Source organism: Astatotilapia calliptera, chromosome 10, assembly GCF_900246225.1.
Source record: "Astatotilapia calliptera chromosome 10, fAstCal1.2, whole genome shotgun sequence".
Lineage (NCBI taxonomy): Eukaryota > Metazoa > Chordata > Actinopteri > Cichliformes > Cichlidae > Astatotilapia > Astatotilapia calliptera.
Genome location: NC_039311.1, coordinates 12,813,955 through 12,829,505, shown reverse-complemented (window position 1 = coordinate 12,829,505; position 15,551 = coordinate 12,813,955). Strand labels below are relative to the sequence as shown.

Here is a 15,551-nt window from a genome sequence, read left to right as displayed (position 1 = left end):
GCTAAGTTTTCTTCGGGTTTATGAAATGTGGGCACTCCCCATTTTTTCTTTATAATGAAACGCATTTACCTTTAGGTGAAGCAGACACTGTGGTGAAGTGGAGAAACTGGTCGCTTGTTAATGAAGTTAATGAAAATCTAGATTCTCCAGCATCTGGAGATCTGAAAATCTAAGATATTTATGTAAATACATATTTTTCAGAATAACTGTGCTCCATGAGACAACATCTCAGAGGTATTAAAATAATTTGTATTGTGCCTACTGATGCAAACTAAGGGTGAAACTAAGTAAGAATTAATGTTGAATCATCAACTTAAAACCTGCTTTACTATGCTCACTTGTATTAAAAATGTAATAACATATAGCTTAAAATAATTAGCGTTACAATCTATAAAACCATTTTATGGTTTACGTTGACTTTATATCTATATATTTAGCCCCTTTTCCTAATCTAGAATGTCATTTCATAGTTTTCACAGTACTGCTTTTTTCCCTCAGACAGTCTGAGGGGTAAATCTTGCAACAACAGAGCTGGTGGTTTTAACTGGCTGATTTTTTTATGTAGCAGACAAAAGCAGAGTACAGGAAGAAGCACATTGGGTACAATTGTACCTCGTATTGCCAGACTCCTCGCTGGAATGATGATTACATACTCCACATACTTTTAGTATTAAAGCAAACATGCTATTGTCTGCTGTAATGAGAGACAACACTGGGCCACAAGTTCAAACCATGTGAGATGATGCAGTAGGCAAAAAATAAGTTTGTAAAAAAGTGCAACATCTACCGCAATACATTCATCCAGCACACACAGATCTTGCATTGTTGGGATTTCTTAGTTACAGCAGACTGTGTTTTCATAAACAACTCAAGCAGCTCAGACAGGTTTGACCAAGAAGCCCCCTCCCGAGAGACAGTCTGCATCAGCTTCAGCCCTGCTGCTATCGGGTTACTGTTGTCCCATGCCAGCGGCAGAGGGACAGCTGCCTAAATGGGACAATGTCACTCAAGGACACGAATCTATACAGTGATCTCTAATATCAGCCGTGCTTACATTTTGCATGTCTTCTAAAGGAGCGACAGAGACTGGAGACCATCCTGAATTTGTGCGCAGAGTATAATCATGAGGACGGCTCTGTGGAGCTGGAGAAGAGTGGTCTGCTGGGTGCTGGTAGAGGACTTTGTTCAGACTCGGGAGGGGGGATGGCTCTCCCGGGAGACGGCCGAAACCAGAGGGTGAGAGAGAACGACGAGGAAATCCAGAGAGAGGAGTCTAGCAGCACAGAGAGCACGCACCAAGAGGTAAAATACACATCCTAGTGTTAAATGATGTGGCTGATCTGAATTGTGTTATTTTTATTAATATGTAAATCTGCACTCAGTGTGAAGAGCTGTTAGCTGGACAGGAGGAGATTTACCTGGAGGAGGAGAGGAACAGGATCCTGGCCAGGGTTGATGATTTGAAACACAGAGTCAGTGAGCTGGAGCAGCAGCTGCAAGAGACCAAACATGAGGTCAGCAGGCACACATGTACACTGCCGTTTATAACCATTAATGAAATATTTCACCTTTTAGCTTGCGTGCTCTTAGATCAACTCACCAATGCAGCAAGAGGAGCAGAAGCTCTTTATAGTATTTGTTTAACTTGCAGACTCTGACTCCATATTTGTCTGTAGGTGGAGATGGAGCAAGCCCTGCTGCAGGCAGAGTGGCGGGCAGAACAGGAGCAGGTGGAGGCTGAAAATGAAATAATCTCTCAGCTACAGCTCAAACTCAACCAGCTGGACAAGGCCACCCAGAAAGAGAAGGACAAGGTGGGCGTAAATCCAGTAGGCGTTGATTTTACATGTACAAACTGCACGTGAATAACATGTTCTTGAATCTGAACACGTGAATCTCACTCATTCATCATGAATATGCAAATATTCTAGATACACTAAAATCTACATATAGACAATCTTGTCAGCTGACTTGCACTGCTTATGTCGAAAACACAAGAGACACATGCACACATCTGTTTAAAAAACACAGAGTAAAAGAACAACTTCAAGTCTTGCCGAATGTGATCAAAAGTGCTTATGAGATATGCAGAAGCTCTTTTAATTATATTTAATAATTACATTTTACCAAATGCTCTAAACATCTTAAATGCATAACACCTCTGCTTGGCCTAACCTCTAGTTCCTCTAAATCTTCTCTAACTTGCCTTGATTACCAGTTAGCCTCCAAGCCTGACTGCATGAATTTGAGTTACCCGTGACTTTATTTTTCTCCTTGGTGTTGTACGTGTGTCTGAATGTGGGCATAACTGTGTGCACGTATGTGTGTGTGTGTGTGTATTTCTGTGTGTTTTTAGGGGAGGGCTAATGTGTCGGCTGAGCGGAAGGCCCTGGAAAAGCAGAGGAATGAGTACAATGAGCTGAAGAGGCAGTTTGATAAGTGCCCCTTGTCTCTAAGGGAACAGTTACAGGAGCAGCTCAGCAGGGTCAGTGTTCTCACGCAGCCCACAGGCTGGCAATAGTGAGTTATAATATACAGAATACTGCAATACTGCACAGAAGCGACACTGACTCTGTCTTGAAGCACTCAGAACTACTCATAAGTCTGTGCATTTCCTCATTTTCTCTTGTGCTTCATCAAATACACCAGGTTTATCATGTTAATGTTACCTGTAATCGTCAGTGCACAAAAGGAATCTCATTCAGCAGGTTTTAGTCTGCTGCTTATTCGCTGCCATTCCCTCATTCTGGATGCTTGACAATGTCAGTCTCAATTAGTAATAAATATTAATATTATTAACAGCTTTGCTCTAAAATGTGCTTGCCTTCTAGTAGAAAATGAGTTCGAAAACCTTGAGTAATTTTCACTCAAACCCAATTTCAACTCCAGTGTGTCGCCTTGCCTGTACCACTTTTGTCAATGAATTCAAAGAAAAGACTAAAAAAAAACAGGTTGTTATACTCAAAGAAAACTCCCCAACCTTGCTACACATGCTAGTCAGCTAACGAGTTGTAAGTTGTTTAAACTGTTCACTTACGTCTGAGACGTTATGCTGGGAGCCCTCAGTAGCCCAGGCAACGTTTAGTGAGCCAGCAGCCCCTTCTATTGGACAGCAACAATGTTTAGTTGCTATCCTGCAAGAAAAGAAGGCTGCTAGTGCAAACATTGCTAACTTTAGCCTTAATTTAGCTAACCAATATGGCATTGTGTGTGGGTATGTGCAAAGTTATGTGTGGAAGTATCAGCAGGATTTAAAATACAGTCAGGTTTTTGAAGAATGTGGTTTAATAGTCCATGTCCATAAAAACTATGCTACATGTTTTCTCCTGTATGGTCAGCTAGAAAATGACTTTCCAGGAACATCGACAGAAAGAACCATTGCTTACACAAAAGTAGGCCTTATTAAGTACAGTATTAAATAAGCAAATAGAAAAGGTTAAAGGGGCAAAGACAGTTTCTGTGCTATGTTTCTTTAGCAAGTGGTGGTCAGTGAATATTTTCAGCTGCTGATTGATTTGCGGCAGTTTATTCCTTAAACTGTATTTAACAGATGCACCTAACCTACAGGTAACACTGATTCCTTTATAAATTCCTGTTTCTGAAGCCTCTGCTTAGGAGTTTTAGGTGGTCCTATCTTAGATTTTTGAAAGCAGGCGTAAAGGAGGTAGCTCGCTGTGAAACAAAAACACACTGCATGCTGATACATTAGAGAATTGTTTACCACAAAGTAGCTCACCTAAAGCATACATTGTCCTTTCTGAATCTAATTGGGGCTGTGTTGTTGTATTTTGTATTTACCTAGTGATTGAGACCATAAATACTTAAGTGAAGTGTTTACTGAGGTTATGGATCATGTGAGCAGAAGGGTAGTTTCCGATAGATATACTTTACATGAAGTTTGTTTGTTTTTGCAGTTAGAGAAGTCACCTCCTGCTGGTTTTTGGAAATATTGCAGGTTTAGACCAGAAGCTACATTCATCTTTTACATGCACTGGATTGCTGCCAGATAATGCATTGGCAAATAAACAAACATGTTGAAAATAAAAAGAAATGTGTCACTCAAGGGAGTAACATGTGCCAAGTTGTGAATACATAGTTGTTGTTTTTTTGGTCTTTTCATTGTCATTTTATTAACAAAAAAACTACATAGGATATGACCAGCCTCACCCTTTAATAGCATTTCACAGATTTCAATAAGTTCTCTGTTTGTGCACAGAAAGCTGAAGCTCTGGAGTCTGGGACCAAGCAGTTTGAGGAGCTGGAGTTCTGCCAGCTGGAAGAGGAGAGCCGTCTAGAGGAGAAGAAGGAAGCTCAGAGCTCACAACTGCTCCAAGAGCGAGCCGAGTATCACTGCAGTGTGGCCAAGAGGAAGGTGGGGATACATGGCAGAAAACATGCACAGTTTTTGTGTAGAAGCTGACCTCCAGAAGAAGAAACTAGTTGTGTTGATTTGCAGGAAAAGATGGCTGCTCTGGAAGCTCAGGTAAAGCAGCTGGGGTTACAGGCATCTCAAGACTGTGAAAGGCTGGCAAAGGACAGGACAGTGACTTTGCATCTGTTACAAAAGGTTAGCCTGTCACTGTTCAATAACCTACTCTAAAGTGCATTGCGTACACATCATATGGTGATTCAAACATGCAATTATAACTTGCTACGCAACACCTGAATATCCATGTTGGTTCTGGCTTTCAGGAACAAGACATGCTGTGCGCCCTGGAGAAGAAATACCACACGCTGACAGGAGGGAGAAACTTTCCAAAGCCCGGTGGCAGCATGAAAGAGGTGAGCAGGTACATGCGAAGCATCACGTCACAACCACCAGTGGTGTCTGAGCTGGAGGAAAATTACTGCAAAGTGGAACTTCTTTTTACTCAGGTCAACTTTTTAAACAGGAATTGCTTCACATCAGCGAGCCCGACCTTATTTATGTGGACGGTTCTCCTCATAGTCCCTGTCCCTCCTCTGCCTCCTTCTCCTCCTCATCCTCTCACATCCCCTCCCCCGAGCTATATCCTGTCAGGCTACAAGAGGTAAATCTCGAGAGAGCCTAACAGATCCTAACTCTTGTGTTTCTGCAATTTAAAAAAATGGGCATGACGGTGTGTGGTAGCGTTTACTGACAAACAGCAGCGAGCTTGCAGTGTGTTTGTCAGTAGGTCAACTTTCTGCCTTTCTCTACATCTGCCCTGTGATTGTTTGAGGCTTGCAAGACGAGCTTTGGTGGTTAAACTGTATGAATGTTAGACATTCATTTCACAGACAGTGGGGTAGTGGAGTGTGTTGAAACATCGTCGGGTTTGCTTTGTGAGTCTTTTGAATTAAGCGAGTGCCGCTCCTTCAGCCTTCTTCTGCTGTGGCTGTCGATGCAGGAGTACCTCAGGATGTCTGATGTCTATAGGATGTATGGAAATGCTTCTCTGCAGCCTCACTCTTCCTCTCCTGCTGCTCTCCACTGCCTCTCCCTCACTGTAACTCCAGCTTTGCCAACTGAGGTAGATCTCTTTTCTGCTCTTTGCAACACTCTGATATGTTTCTCTGATATGTCATAGTACTAAAACCAAGAAAAGTATACTAACATTACCTCCAGATGTCATTCCTCACCTTCTGCTCTCTGCTCATGTTCCGATTTGTTTTGTGTCTATGTCATGCTTCTATGTCTGTGTAAAGGAGTACATCACAGTCAGTCAGTTAAGTCAGATCTTTGGGATGCAGCGAGTCAATCCCTCCTCTTCCTCCTCCTCTATGCCAGCATTCCAACTCGCCTCCTCTGAATCCACCTCCTCATGCCACACAACTGCACGTGGTCCTTCCTCCTTTCTCTCTGCACAGGTTTGTTCATTTGCAGCCATCCACCGAATTGCTGTGATCTTCGTTTCTGTCCTAGCTTGATATTATCACAAGGACTAGCCGGTAGTCTTTTCTACCTGCCTGATGCTTCTGTTAATGATGCTGTTGCTCTGCTGCTCCCTTTTTCCTTTGCCTGAACGCTTTACATCACCGCAGAGCCAACCTGAGCTGAGCAGGAATGCATTGCCTCCTCTTAATCTTGAGCGCTGGTACCAGGAAATCATGGCAGCTGGAGAGCCTCAGCCATGCCCTCCACCACTGCCTGCAAAGTCTTTTGCCACACGCAGACACGGGCAGGTAAATTCACTTAAGCTCTCCGGGCACCTTTTAGAGTCTTGCTAAAGGGCACTAAAGCAATATAGACGTCATTAGTTATGCCACTGTTCATATATTTAAGACTAGAAAGCCCTCTAGTGGGGAAAAGGGTTAAGGTAACAATCAATGCTTTCAGACAACATATGAGCTAAATTAGGATGGGACAGAACAAAACATTTATAAATTTAATTTAATGCGTCACAACACAAAACACAAAGTACACCATGAAAATCAACATCTTGTTCAACTGCAGGTCACAAAATGCTAAACTGAAATCAAAGCATTCTACATTTATGAACTTATTGAGTAAGCGGTTTTTCCTTTCTCAGCTGTCAAAGTCCAAATCAGAAGGTGAAGTTGGACAGGTTTCATCAAACAGAAGCACCACGTTGTTGCCACACTCCAGTGGTGCTACACAGGAGAAAAATGCTTCCACAAAGGTCAGTTTCACACAGCTGAACTGTAATCAGTAAACTGTAAAGTCTACTCCACCTGATCCTTTTTATGTGTTTCTTAGGGGTTGCACTTAGCGCTGAGAGAGATGTCAAACCCACTGGAGATGGACTCCAGGAGGCAGTTGGCTTTGCCGAGCAGAGGTAACAGAGTCCATCAGTCCATGCATAGTCTCAGCTTGTGTGTCCACTGTCATGATAAAGACTAAAAGGTGTGCACTGCAATTCTGAGCTATAAAACGTCCTGTAGCCACGTTTGCTGTATTCCGGGATGCAGCAAGGTACATCCAAAGGTTGCAAAGCAATTAACCATGAAGGTGTAAAAACTCCCTTATTGTTTTGCGGGCGCCCATAAATTGTTTGTACGCGCCTTAATGTGCTAACTGATAACCTAGAATTACACCTTCTCATACAGGCATTTAAATTTTTCTCTAAATAAAACAAACAATTAGAGAAAACTGATGAAGGCCATAGCGTTTAAATTGCTTCAGAACAGCTCTTCACAAACCAGTAGGTGATGTCACAGTTGCTATGTCCATCTTTGACTACAGTTTATGGTGGGGCTGTGTTTTTCTGTGTCCTTGCTGTCTGGATGCGATTTTCATCTAAAAGTAGCAATGACCTGTCACCAGCAGTAGAGGGTGGTGTAAGTCTGTCACACTTTACTCTGTGTCCTCTCTGCCTGCACAGATACATCTCCCACAGTCCATCACGCCATCTTGCATCACCAGCTGCCACCCAGTGGCAACCAAGCGTATGACACCCTGAGTCTGGAAAGCTCAGACAGCATGGAGACCAGCGTCTCCACCGGCAACTCCGCCTGTACCCCAGAAAGGTGAGAGGCTGGCTCTGTTTCCATGGGAACACTCAAGTCTGCCCTGTCTCTCAGGAGAAGGGTCACTGCTGCTTTGTTCCCGTGACAACATGTTTTCTTACACGCCTGCTCACGTGTCTCCTAGGTACACTGACTGTTGCTATACCAGCCAGCTCTAGTTTCCAGTTATTTTGTGAAGTTTACTGATGTTAATGACTGTGTCTGGCTCTCCTGCTGTTTCCAGTGTTTGTTTCCACGCATGTCTGTTTGCTTTTTGCTTTTTGTCATCAAATGCTCCTTTATTCTGTGTCTTGTAGCGCCTGTGGCTTAGAGGCCCAGAGGATAGAAGAGATGGAAAAGATGCTGAAGGAAGCGCAGCAGGAGAAAGCCAGACTGATTGAGAACAGAGTGAGTTCCCAACTTTTAGTTCTGACATAAAAAAAAGGCTCCATTTTTAACATGGCTGAACATCGGAATCCTCTTTATTTCAAAAGCTGGAACAAACAGTCACATCCATTAATCGTAGGTAATATTGGTTTAAATAATCAGCTGTTTTTGCCATTTTTTAAAACTAAAAATCCTTAATTCACATATGCGGGAGTTATTATAGTTTTTACATTTTTATATTGTTTATATATTTTTTGTTTCCAGATAATTTTTTTTCAATTCAGTTATACTGTTTTTACTGTCTAACGGTCTAGTTCGTTTTTTTTTTTATTAAACAAGATTGTTAGTTTTCCCATACACCCAGTTTTTTTTTTAGTTTAGTTGTCTTTATAGCTCCAATAATCTTGCTTACACTGTTGCTCAAAAACAAAAACAAAAAAATCTGTGTCTGTGTCTGTCTTCTTAGCTGCTGGAAATTACATCAGTTTAAAAAAAATGTTATTATGTTCAATTACTGCGTAAACAAAATGATTAACTGATAAGAAAATAATTGGCAGCTGATGAAATTAATGACAACAGTATCAGTATTTGCAGCCCTTGTTTCAGCTGACAGACCTGAAGCAATCACCTCCTCTCTGGCATAATAAACACTGCACAAGTGAAGTGTATTTATGCTATTTTTAGCTATGAGCATGTAATCTATCTGCAGTATGAAAGTAACAGTAATTAGTGTTTGTGACAACTATTGAAACATGACTTTACAGCCAGGGAAACATAATAATTCCTGGTTATAGCTGGAGTCAGTCCAGTGCTGTATGGATAAAATGACTACATTTATATGAAGATTTTTCTAGTCCTGTTTACACTACAAGCCATGTTCCTTTTGCCTATTACACACAAACACAATATATCAGGAGAAATTTTTCTCTGGAGTCACTTCCTACCAGCTGCAGGCTGGAGGACGCGGATAGTAAACTGCAGCCTTTGTGATCAGTCATTAAAGCCATACCAAAATTCTGAATATCACAATAGAATCCTGAATAATCAAAACAACGTTGATGCAAAATAATTACACAGTCAGCTCTGACATATTGTATCAAAAAAGAATCGCATCTTACACTAAATTAAAATAGTTTTAAAAAAAAGTACAGTTCTTATGATATCACCGATCACAGATTTTGTAAAATAAATAAATGACTGCAATCGCCAAATATTCCAGTTCCACTGAGAGTCGACACATTCCAACTTTGAGCTATTGCAAAACCTCTCGTGTGGCTCTCGCTCAGCAGATAAAAACCTGATCAAAGTGATCAAAGTGATCGGTGAACTTCAGATGTGGTGAAATGAAGTTGTAATTATTGTGTTTACCTTTGTATTATTTCCTCATGTGGAAATAAAGTAGACCCATATGTAAGTTTCTGAAAGCTGCAAAGGATCATTTTACATCAGCAAAGCTTACTTTTCCATACACAGACTTAAGGGATATATTTTACAAAACCCTGGATTGGGACTTGAATTCTCACGAGCATCTTCTGACAGTCATTTTCTTTGTATTGCAATATTTGCCTACCATTAACATATTCTCCCCGTCTCCCTTTTCCCCATTATTTTTTCTTCTCTTCTCTCCATCTGCGTCTCTTTCTCCTGCCCCGACGCTCCCAGGAGAGGGAGGTGCAGGCTCGGCGGCAGATGTTAGAGGAGGAGCGGAGGAGGCGAGAGGAGGCCGAGAGGAGGCTTCAGGACGAGACGGCCCACAGGCAGAGGCTGGTGGAGGAGGAGGTGAAGATGAGAGAGAAGCAGTTCTCCCAGGTCAGTGGAACAGAAGGAGGAGACGGGCGGCGGGAAGAAAAGAGAGGAGAGGAGACGAGAGGGGAGGAGAGGAGGGGTTAGGAGACTTGGGGGAAAGGATGAGAGACGAGACACTAAAGAGAGGCTGGGTATATATGAAGATCAAAGATTGTCAAGGAAGGGAGAGACAGGGGAAACAATGGAGGGGAGGGTGGAGAGAGAGAGAGTGGAAGAACAGAGGGAAAGTTATTATTGGAGGTGGTGTGAGAATGATATACACATAATTCAAGCTTTAATCCCGGCTGATTATCAGTGTTTATCGGCGTCCGTCACAGCAGACTCGATGAGAAACACATCAAGATCAGGCTGTTGTGAGTTGCAGGCTTTGATCTAGCTCCTGTAATGACTATTTTTAAAAGAAAAACCAATTAAAAGCCAAACTACAAACAGTTATCACCCGGCCTGCCTATCAGCATCAAATTTGCATGCATGAAACAGCTGTTTCAGACTGTACACTACTTCCTCAGTGCAAAATGTTACTGTCAGACAATGGTAGCATCCATCCAGTGGGCGATTTAGCAGCTAAGCAGCCAGATATTTCTTTAGGAGTTGGTAGACAGCTAAAAAAAAAAGGTAAGTAGTGGATTTGCCAGGCGGACGATCATGGTGCCAAATGAATGCTAATGTTGCCTTGAGTCTTCTGGATGTGCAAAGAGCCAACTATGTGTCTGAACACATTTAAGTTTGATTTATTTATAAAGCCCAATATCACAAATTTCCACACACAAATCTTCACTTGGAATTAAACAAGTTCCCTTCCAAAAGACCTTTAATGATAACAGTATTTAATATCACACTGTATTGTTTTAGGATTGTGGTTATAAAAATCAGATAAGCTGCAGGTTTAATTCACAATGACGTTTAGTTTGATCTGAATTCAGGAACAACAAAAATGTAGTATGGCCTCACTCTTAATATTACTAGTTTATTTATTTATTTAGGACAGTGCATGTTAATGAACATAAATGTAAAAAAAAAAATTACATGAATGTAAACATACCAGATTATAGCCAAGGGCTAATTTTCATCTGTTGTCCTTAAGCATAAAAAATAGACATAATAATTCATAAAAATTCATCATTCATTCATAATAAAAACTCCATCACCAAACTTACACATACACACCATTCTGTTCCCAAATAAAACATTAAAACTATACAACTCATACATGATCACACACTTGATTTGTCCATAACCAGTTTTTAACCTTTGCCTTAAACAAATTGAGTGTAGAGCATTCTCTAATGGGTTGAGGAAGACTGTTCCACAGATGGCCTCCCTTGACAGAGAGGACGTTCTGCCCAAATGCTGTCCGTCTGTGGGGTATAAACAAGTCTCCTCGGATTGAAGCTCGAGTGGTCCTGTCTGAGCTTTCTTTATGCCTAATGAACTGCTTTAGTGGTGGTGGAGCAAGGGAGTGTAAGACTTTATATATTAAACACACTCTTTTAAGTTTCACTAAGTTATTGAAGTTCAGTAATTTATGTTTTTTTAACACATGACAGTGGTGGTGGGAAGTCGGTTTTTTGTCAAGTAGTTTTAAACTTCTTTTATAAATGTTTTCAATAGTTTTAAGTGTTGTTGGACAAGCAAGTGACCAGGACGTCAAACAATAGTCCATATGAGAGATGATCATTGAGTAAAAATAAGTTACTAAAACATTGATTAGTAAGCAAATTACCAGTAAGCACGTGTATTCAAAAAGTAGGATCTTGTTTCCTCACAGCTTCGAAAGAAAATCTTCCAGTTATCTCATGAAGTCTTGAGTCACAGAAAGCAATTCTGCTGATTATTTCCAGAATTTTAAAAAGCAGCACTGACGCAGTGTCTATGTTTTCTTTACAGGCCCGTCCAATGACGCGCTACCTGCCGAACCGCAAGGAGGAGTTTGACCTGCGTGCCCATGTGGAGTCATGCGGCCACAACATAGACACCTGCCCCTTTGTCATCCTCACTGAAAAAATGTGCAAGGGCCACTTGGTGAAGATGGGCGGCAAAATCAAATCCTGGAAGAAACGCTGGTTCGTTTTTGACCGTCTCAAGAGGAACTTCTGTTATTACGTGGGTGAGGACTGAACGAGGAGAGGTTTTCCCTCAAACAATGGTTAATTTTATTTTATTTAATTATTGAATAACATCGCAAGAAAGCCGAGCCTCAGTTATTTAAGTCTTTTGGAAGAGAGGTCTGCGAACAGAGCACATGTATTCAAGATAAAGAGTCAGACGAAACCATCATCACTCTCTAGATATGATTTTAAAAATCACAGAAATGTTTGAAAACTAACATCTCTTTGTGTTGCAGTATATTATAGCATTAAAGTACACCGGTATTTCCAGCTCAGAGTTGGCAAAGTGGACTTTTGAAGCTCCTCTGTCCTGTGATCTAGTGCCCCATTAAGTGTGAATTCAGCTATCCAATTTATAATGAAGCTTTTCTTCAAGTGCGCTCGTTCAGTTTCACACACGCAGTGAATGCAGGCGCCCTCGAGGTACTTTTAAAGATAAAAAACTGCTCAGAGAAAAGAAAACACTGAAAAAAGTGCACAAAGGGGAGGTATAGTTAAAGACTATTTTAAAACTTACAAGCTCTTTGTTAGAGCAGAAATAAAAAGAGACACACCAAGACATTGCATCACATAAAAAAGTGACTGACAGAGATAGAAAACACAGCTTTCAGTATGCCATCAAACTCATGAAACCATTAAAAAATATATAATGGCTGTACTGGCATGATAATGGTACAATGATACAGTCCAGTCACTGCGTACCCTCTTAAGCTTTATACTTTCTGATTAAATCCCTGCCCTTAAAGATGATTTCTGGTCATGCAATGGTAGATTTCTTGTTCACTCATACTGTCTTCCAGTTGTCTTGCTGTCCATATAAGATGGAAAACAGAAACAGAGACACGTGAGGCAGTCCTCACTGATACGCACTGTTACAATTAACATGTTTAATCATGACTTTTTTAAGCTTCTTTTTACAACTGGCAGGATGTTTTAAAAGATGTTTTAGAGGTTTGAAAACGGCATGGAGTCACTCCTGAGTGGATCACAGCACCATTATTCATCACTTTGTTTTTTATAAAACATTTTTGTTGACTCCAGTTTTTCAGTTTCTTTTAAAATTGCAGACACAGCGTGCTTGTAGGATCTGTCCAATCAAATTACACTTTGTCTTTCAAAGTCCACTTCAGTATCTTCACATGGCACTTCAAGAGCAACTAAAGTGAAAAACTTTCATCCACCCTTTCTTCTTGCTCCTGCTGAGCTCCGTTAAACACTACTCAGTGCTTTCATCACCAACAAAACTTCACAGCGTGAAGGACTAACAGGATGACTCTATGTCTCTGCAGAAGGATCACATTGTGTCAAGTTAGCCTCTAGCCTCATTCACGGAAAAAACTTTCAGCATTAAGTGATCAAACTACCCCTCTGTTCCTTATTTGGTAGAAAGGTTCCTTACTGTACACCAGACCCTGACCTGATTTATCCAATTCACCCCACAGCAGTGCAGAGACTCCTCTGAGAAGCACACATGAGTGTAAAAGTGTCCCAAACACTTCTGTGTTGATTCACCTGCAAGCGACTGCTAATTAAAGCCGCTCCTAAGTGGAGTTCTTCGCCTCGTTCCTGTGCGTTGAAACTGAAGCCAGTTTGTAATTGGCGTCTATCACACTGCCCTCTGAATTCGAATTGAGAACAGTTCGTTTTCTGAATAATTCACAAGCGTTTTTGAGCCATTATTTTACAGTCAAGTTCAAAATAGAACCCGAGTGTGTTTTCATTACCCCGTTCTCTTTGCTCCTCTCGCTCTCCCCACTCACTTGCCTAGCCTTTTCACCCCCTCACTCCTGACGAAGATGATGGTGATGACGGTGATGAAATAAGATGCAATACTTTCTCTGGATGTGTTTTTCTTGGGGAGGAGGCTAGCTCCTGGCTTGTTCGTGACTAATAAAACGAAACTCACATTTCAAAAACATTTATCTCATTACTAAGCAGATTTGACTTTATGGAAAAGGAAAAGCAAGAAGAAGTGCCGGACGCATTTCAAAAGACCGCTTTTAATTGTTGGTGGATGTTTGGTTCTCAGTTGGGCACTCCAGTTTGCATGAAAGAGACTGAATGAAATAGACCACTGTTTATTTGAACAAGACTGGAATCCAGAAACTCTTTTAGCAGATTTTATTTGAAGAACTCCTTCACACTCAACGGCAAATAGTTTAGCCCCAAACTAGAAAAAACCATCAACTGTATCTGATGAGCTTCATATGCAGGTTTCACTTAGTGATTTTAAAACGCTTAAAGCCATCCTGTGGGTACAGAACACAAATCCAAAGGACTGGACAGAAGGTCTGACCTGCTTCAAGGGAAATGTTGAACAGAAGGATCAAATGTAGTATTCAAAAGAGACTTTCCTTTTAAGATTTATAAAAATTCTTAACCTCGCCAGGAGGGGAAAAAAAAAGGAAAACACAGAGACAATCCAGAAAGTACAACTGAAGAAAACAAGTCAAATTAATAGGATGGTAAAGACTTCAGGCATAGCTTGAAATAGACTCCCACTTTTAATTAACTTTTACTCTGATACGGCGCTGCTCATACCTATTCATGGATTATGTGTTGCTGGGAAAAAAAACATTAAACACCTTTTTCCTCATTTTTGCCTGATTTCTCCATCTAGATTTAAGTTATAGGACTAAGATAAGAGAAAAGGGCATTTCTGTGTAAGGTGATCCAATGCAACAAACAAACCCCACACTTTAAAAAATATCTGGCTTTTACTAATAAATTGCTTTGAGCCTTTGAATTAAGTTCTATTAAGTCAAGTGAGATGGAAAAATGTACCAAAAACGTCATAATAACAAAAAGGAGAAACATGCACATAAAACCCAAGGACTCAAGGAATCAACATGTACATCTACACTGTGAATTTCCCATACCTTTGTATTTATGGTGTATTATGGTTTTATGTAATTTTATAAAATCAGCAACAGCTACAAACTCTCAGTTTCGGGCTCCATTCTGAAACTATGTTAAACTTAAATATAAATTACCAACAGATTAATTTCTGCGTTTTAGAGTGAAGACAGTCTTAAAGTCACACTAGTGTAGTTTTTTTTTTTTTTTTACAGTTCAGTCTTAGCTTGAATGAGTTGCTATATCATTTAGCTTTTATGCTCCTTGATCCTTCAGCCATCCGCGTTTCTGCTGGGACTCACACTCACCCCAGTTATTTATTTTATTTATATTTAGTCTTTCCTATATTAGGATTGAATGGCTAAAACATGAAAAATAGACCACATATTAAAATGTGAAATGTATTTTGTCACTGAATGTCTGCCCTCGTCTTCAGGTGAGAATAAACGCAATCGGTCCATTCATATTATCACCGATGTATCCTTGGCTGATTCTGCCGTAAGGCGCTTGGGCTGGCAGAGGTCTTGCATCAGTACAAGATGTAATGTAATGTCTTTTAATATATTTATTTTCCTTTTCTCTCTCTCAGACAAGCATGAGACCAAGCTGAAAGGGCTCATTTACTTTCAGGCGATTGAAGAGGTTTATTACGATCACCTACGCAGCGCCACTAAGGTAAACACTCCTTTGTTTTGCATTTTTTTTTGCATGCATGATAATCAAGTATAAATTCATGAAAGGTGGATTTGTGTGTGATGCGTTAAACTCCAGAACAACGCTTTATACGGCGTGTTTTTTAAAATCGCAGCCATCATTTTTAAGTACAGATTTTAAATTAGATACATTACTTTACATTATGTTACATTATTTTAACAAGCAATACTGCCTTTAAAAAAGAGACTGCAACTTTAGTATAAAGCAACATTTCTGTGTAACTTACTTTTCAAAAGGCAGATTTAACAAATA

At 40.5% G+C, this 15,551-nt stretch overlaps 1 protein-coding gene and 1 long non-coding RNA gene across 14 annotated transcripts in view; one reads left to right on the top strand and one right to left on the bottom strand.

Annotated features, from left to right (window-relative positions):
• phldb1a (pleckstrin homology-like domain, family B, member 1a) overlaps positions 1-15,551 on the top strand; it is a 29,582-nt gene that overhangs the window by 12,794 nt on the left and 1,237 nt on the right. For 7 of the 13 annotated variants that reach the window (XM_026181619.1, XM_026181620.1, XM_026181618.1 and 4 more), the window contains 18 exons: positions 1,075-1,302; positions 1,383-1,514; positions 1,677-1,814; positions 2,357-2,485; positions 4,217-4,372; positions 4,457-4,567; positions 4,693-4,782; positions 4,893-5,030; positions 5,370-5,492; positions 5,668-5,829; positions 6,004-6,144; positions 6,492-6,602; positions 6,680-6,758; positions 7,305-7,449; positions 7,746-7,836; positions 9,478-9,624; positions 11,509-11,728; positions 15,175-15,260. In XM_026181619.1, coding sequence (XP_026037404.1) covers positions 1,075-1,302; positions 1,383-1,514; positions 1,677-1,814; positions 2,357-2,485; positions 4,217-4,372; positions 4,457-4,567; positions 4,693-4,782; positions 4,893-5,030; positions 5,370-5,492; positions 5,668-5,829; positions 6,004-6,144; positions 6,492-6,602; positions 6,680-6,758; positions 7,305-7,449; positions 7,746-7,836; positions 9,478-9,624; positions 11,509-11,728; positions 15,175-15,260 — 2,427 coding nt within the window. The remainder of the gene's footprint in view (positions 1-1,074; positions 1,303-1,382; positions 1,515-1,676; positions 1,815-2,356; positions 2,486-4,216; positions 4,373-4,456; positions 4,568-4,692; positions 4,783-4,892; positions 5,031-5,369; positions 5,493-5,667; positions 5,830-6,003; positions 6,145-6,491; positions 6,603-6,679; positions 6,759-7,304; positions 7,450-7,745; positions 7,837-9,477; positions 9,625-11,508; positions 11,729-15,174; positions 15,261-15,551) is intronic. The other 6 variants (XM_026181622.1, XM_026181623.1, XM_026181621.1 and 3 more) reach the window with 6 other exon arrangements.
• LOC113030299 (uncharacterized) lies at positions 1,213-1,670 on the bottom strand. The gene is made up of 3 exons (XR_003273568.1): positions 1,601-1,670; positions 1,419-1,493; positions 1,213-1,273 (listed from the first exon to the last, which is right to left on the bottom strand). It is a non-coding gene; the product is annotated as an uncharacterized LOC113030299 (long non-coding RNA).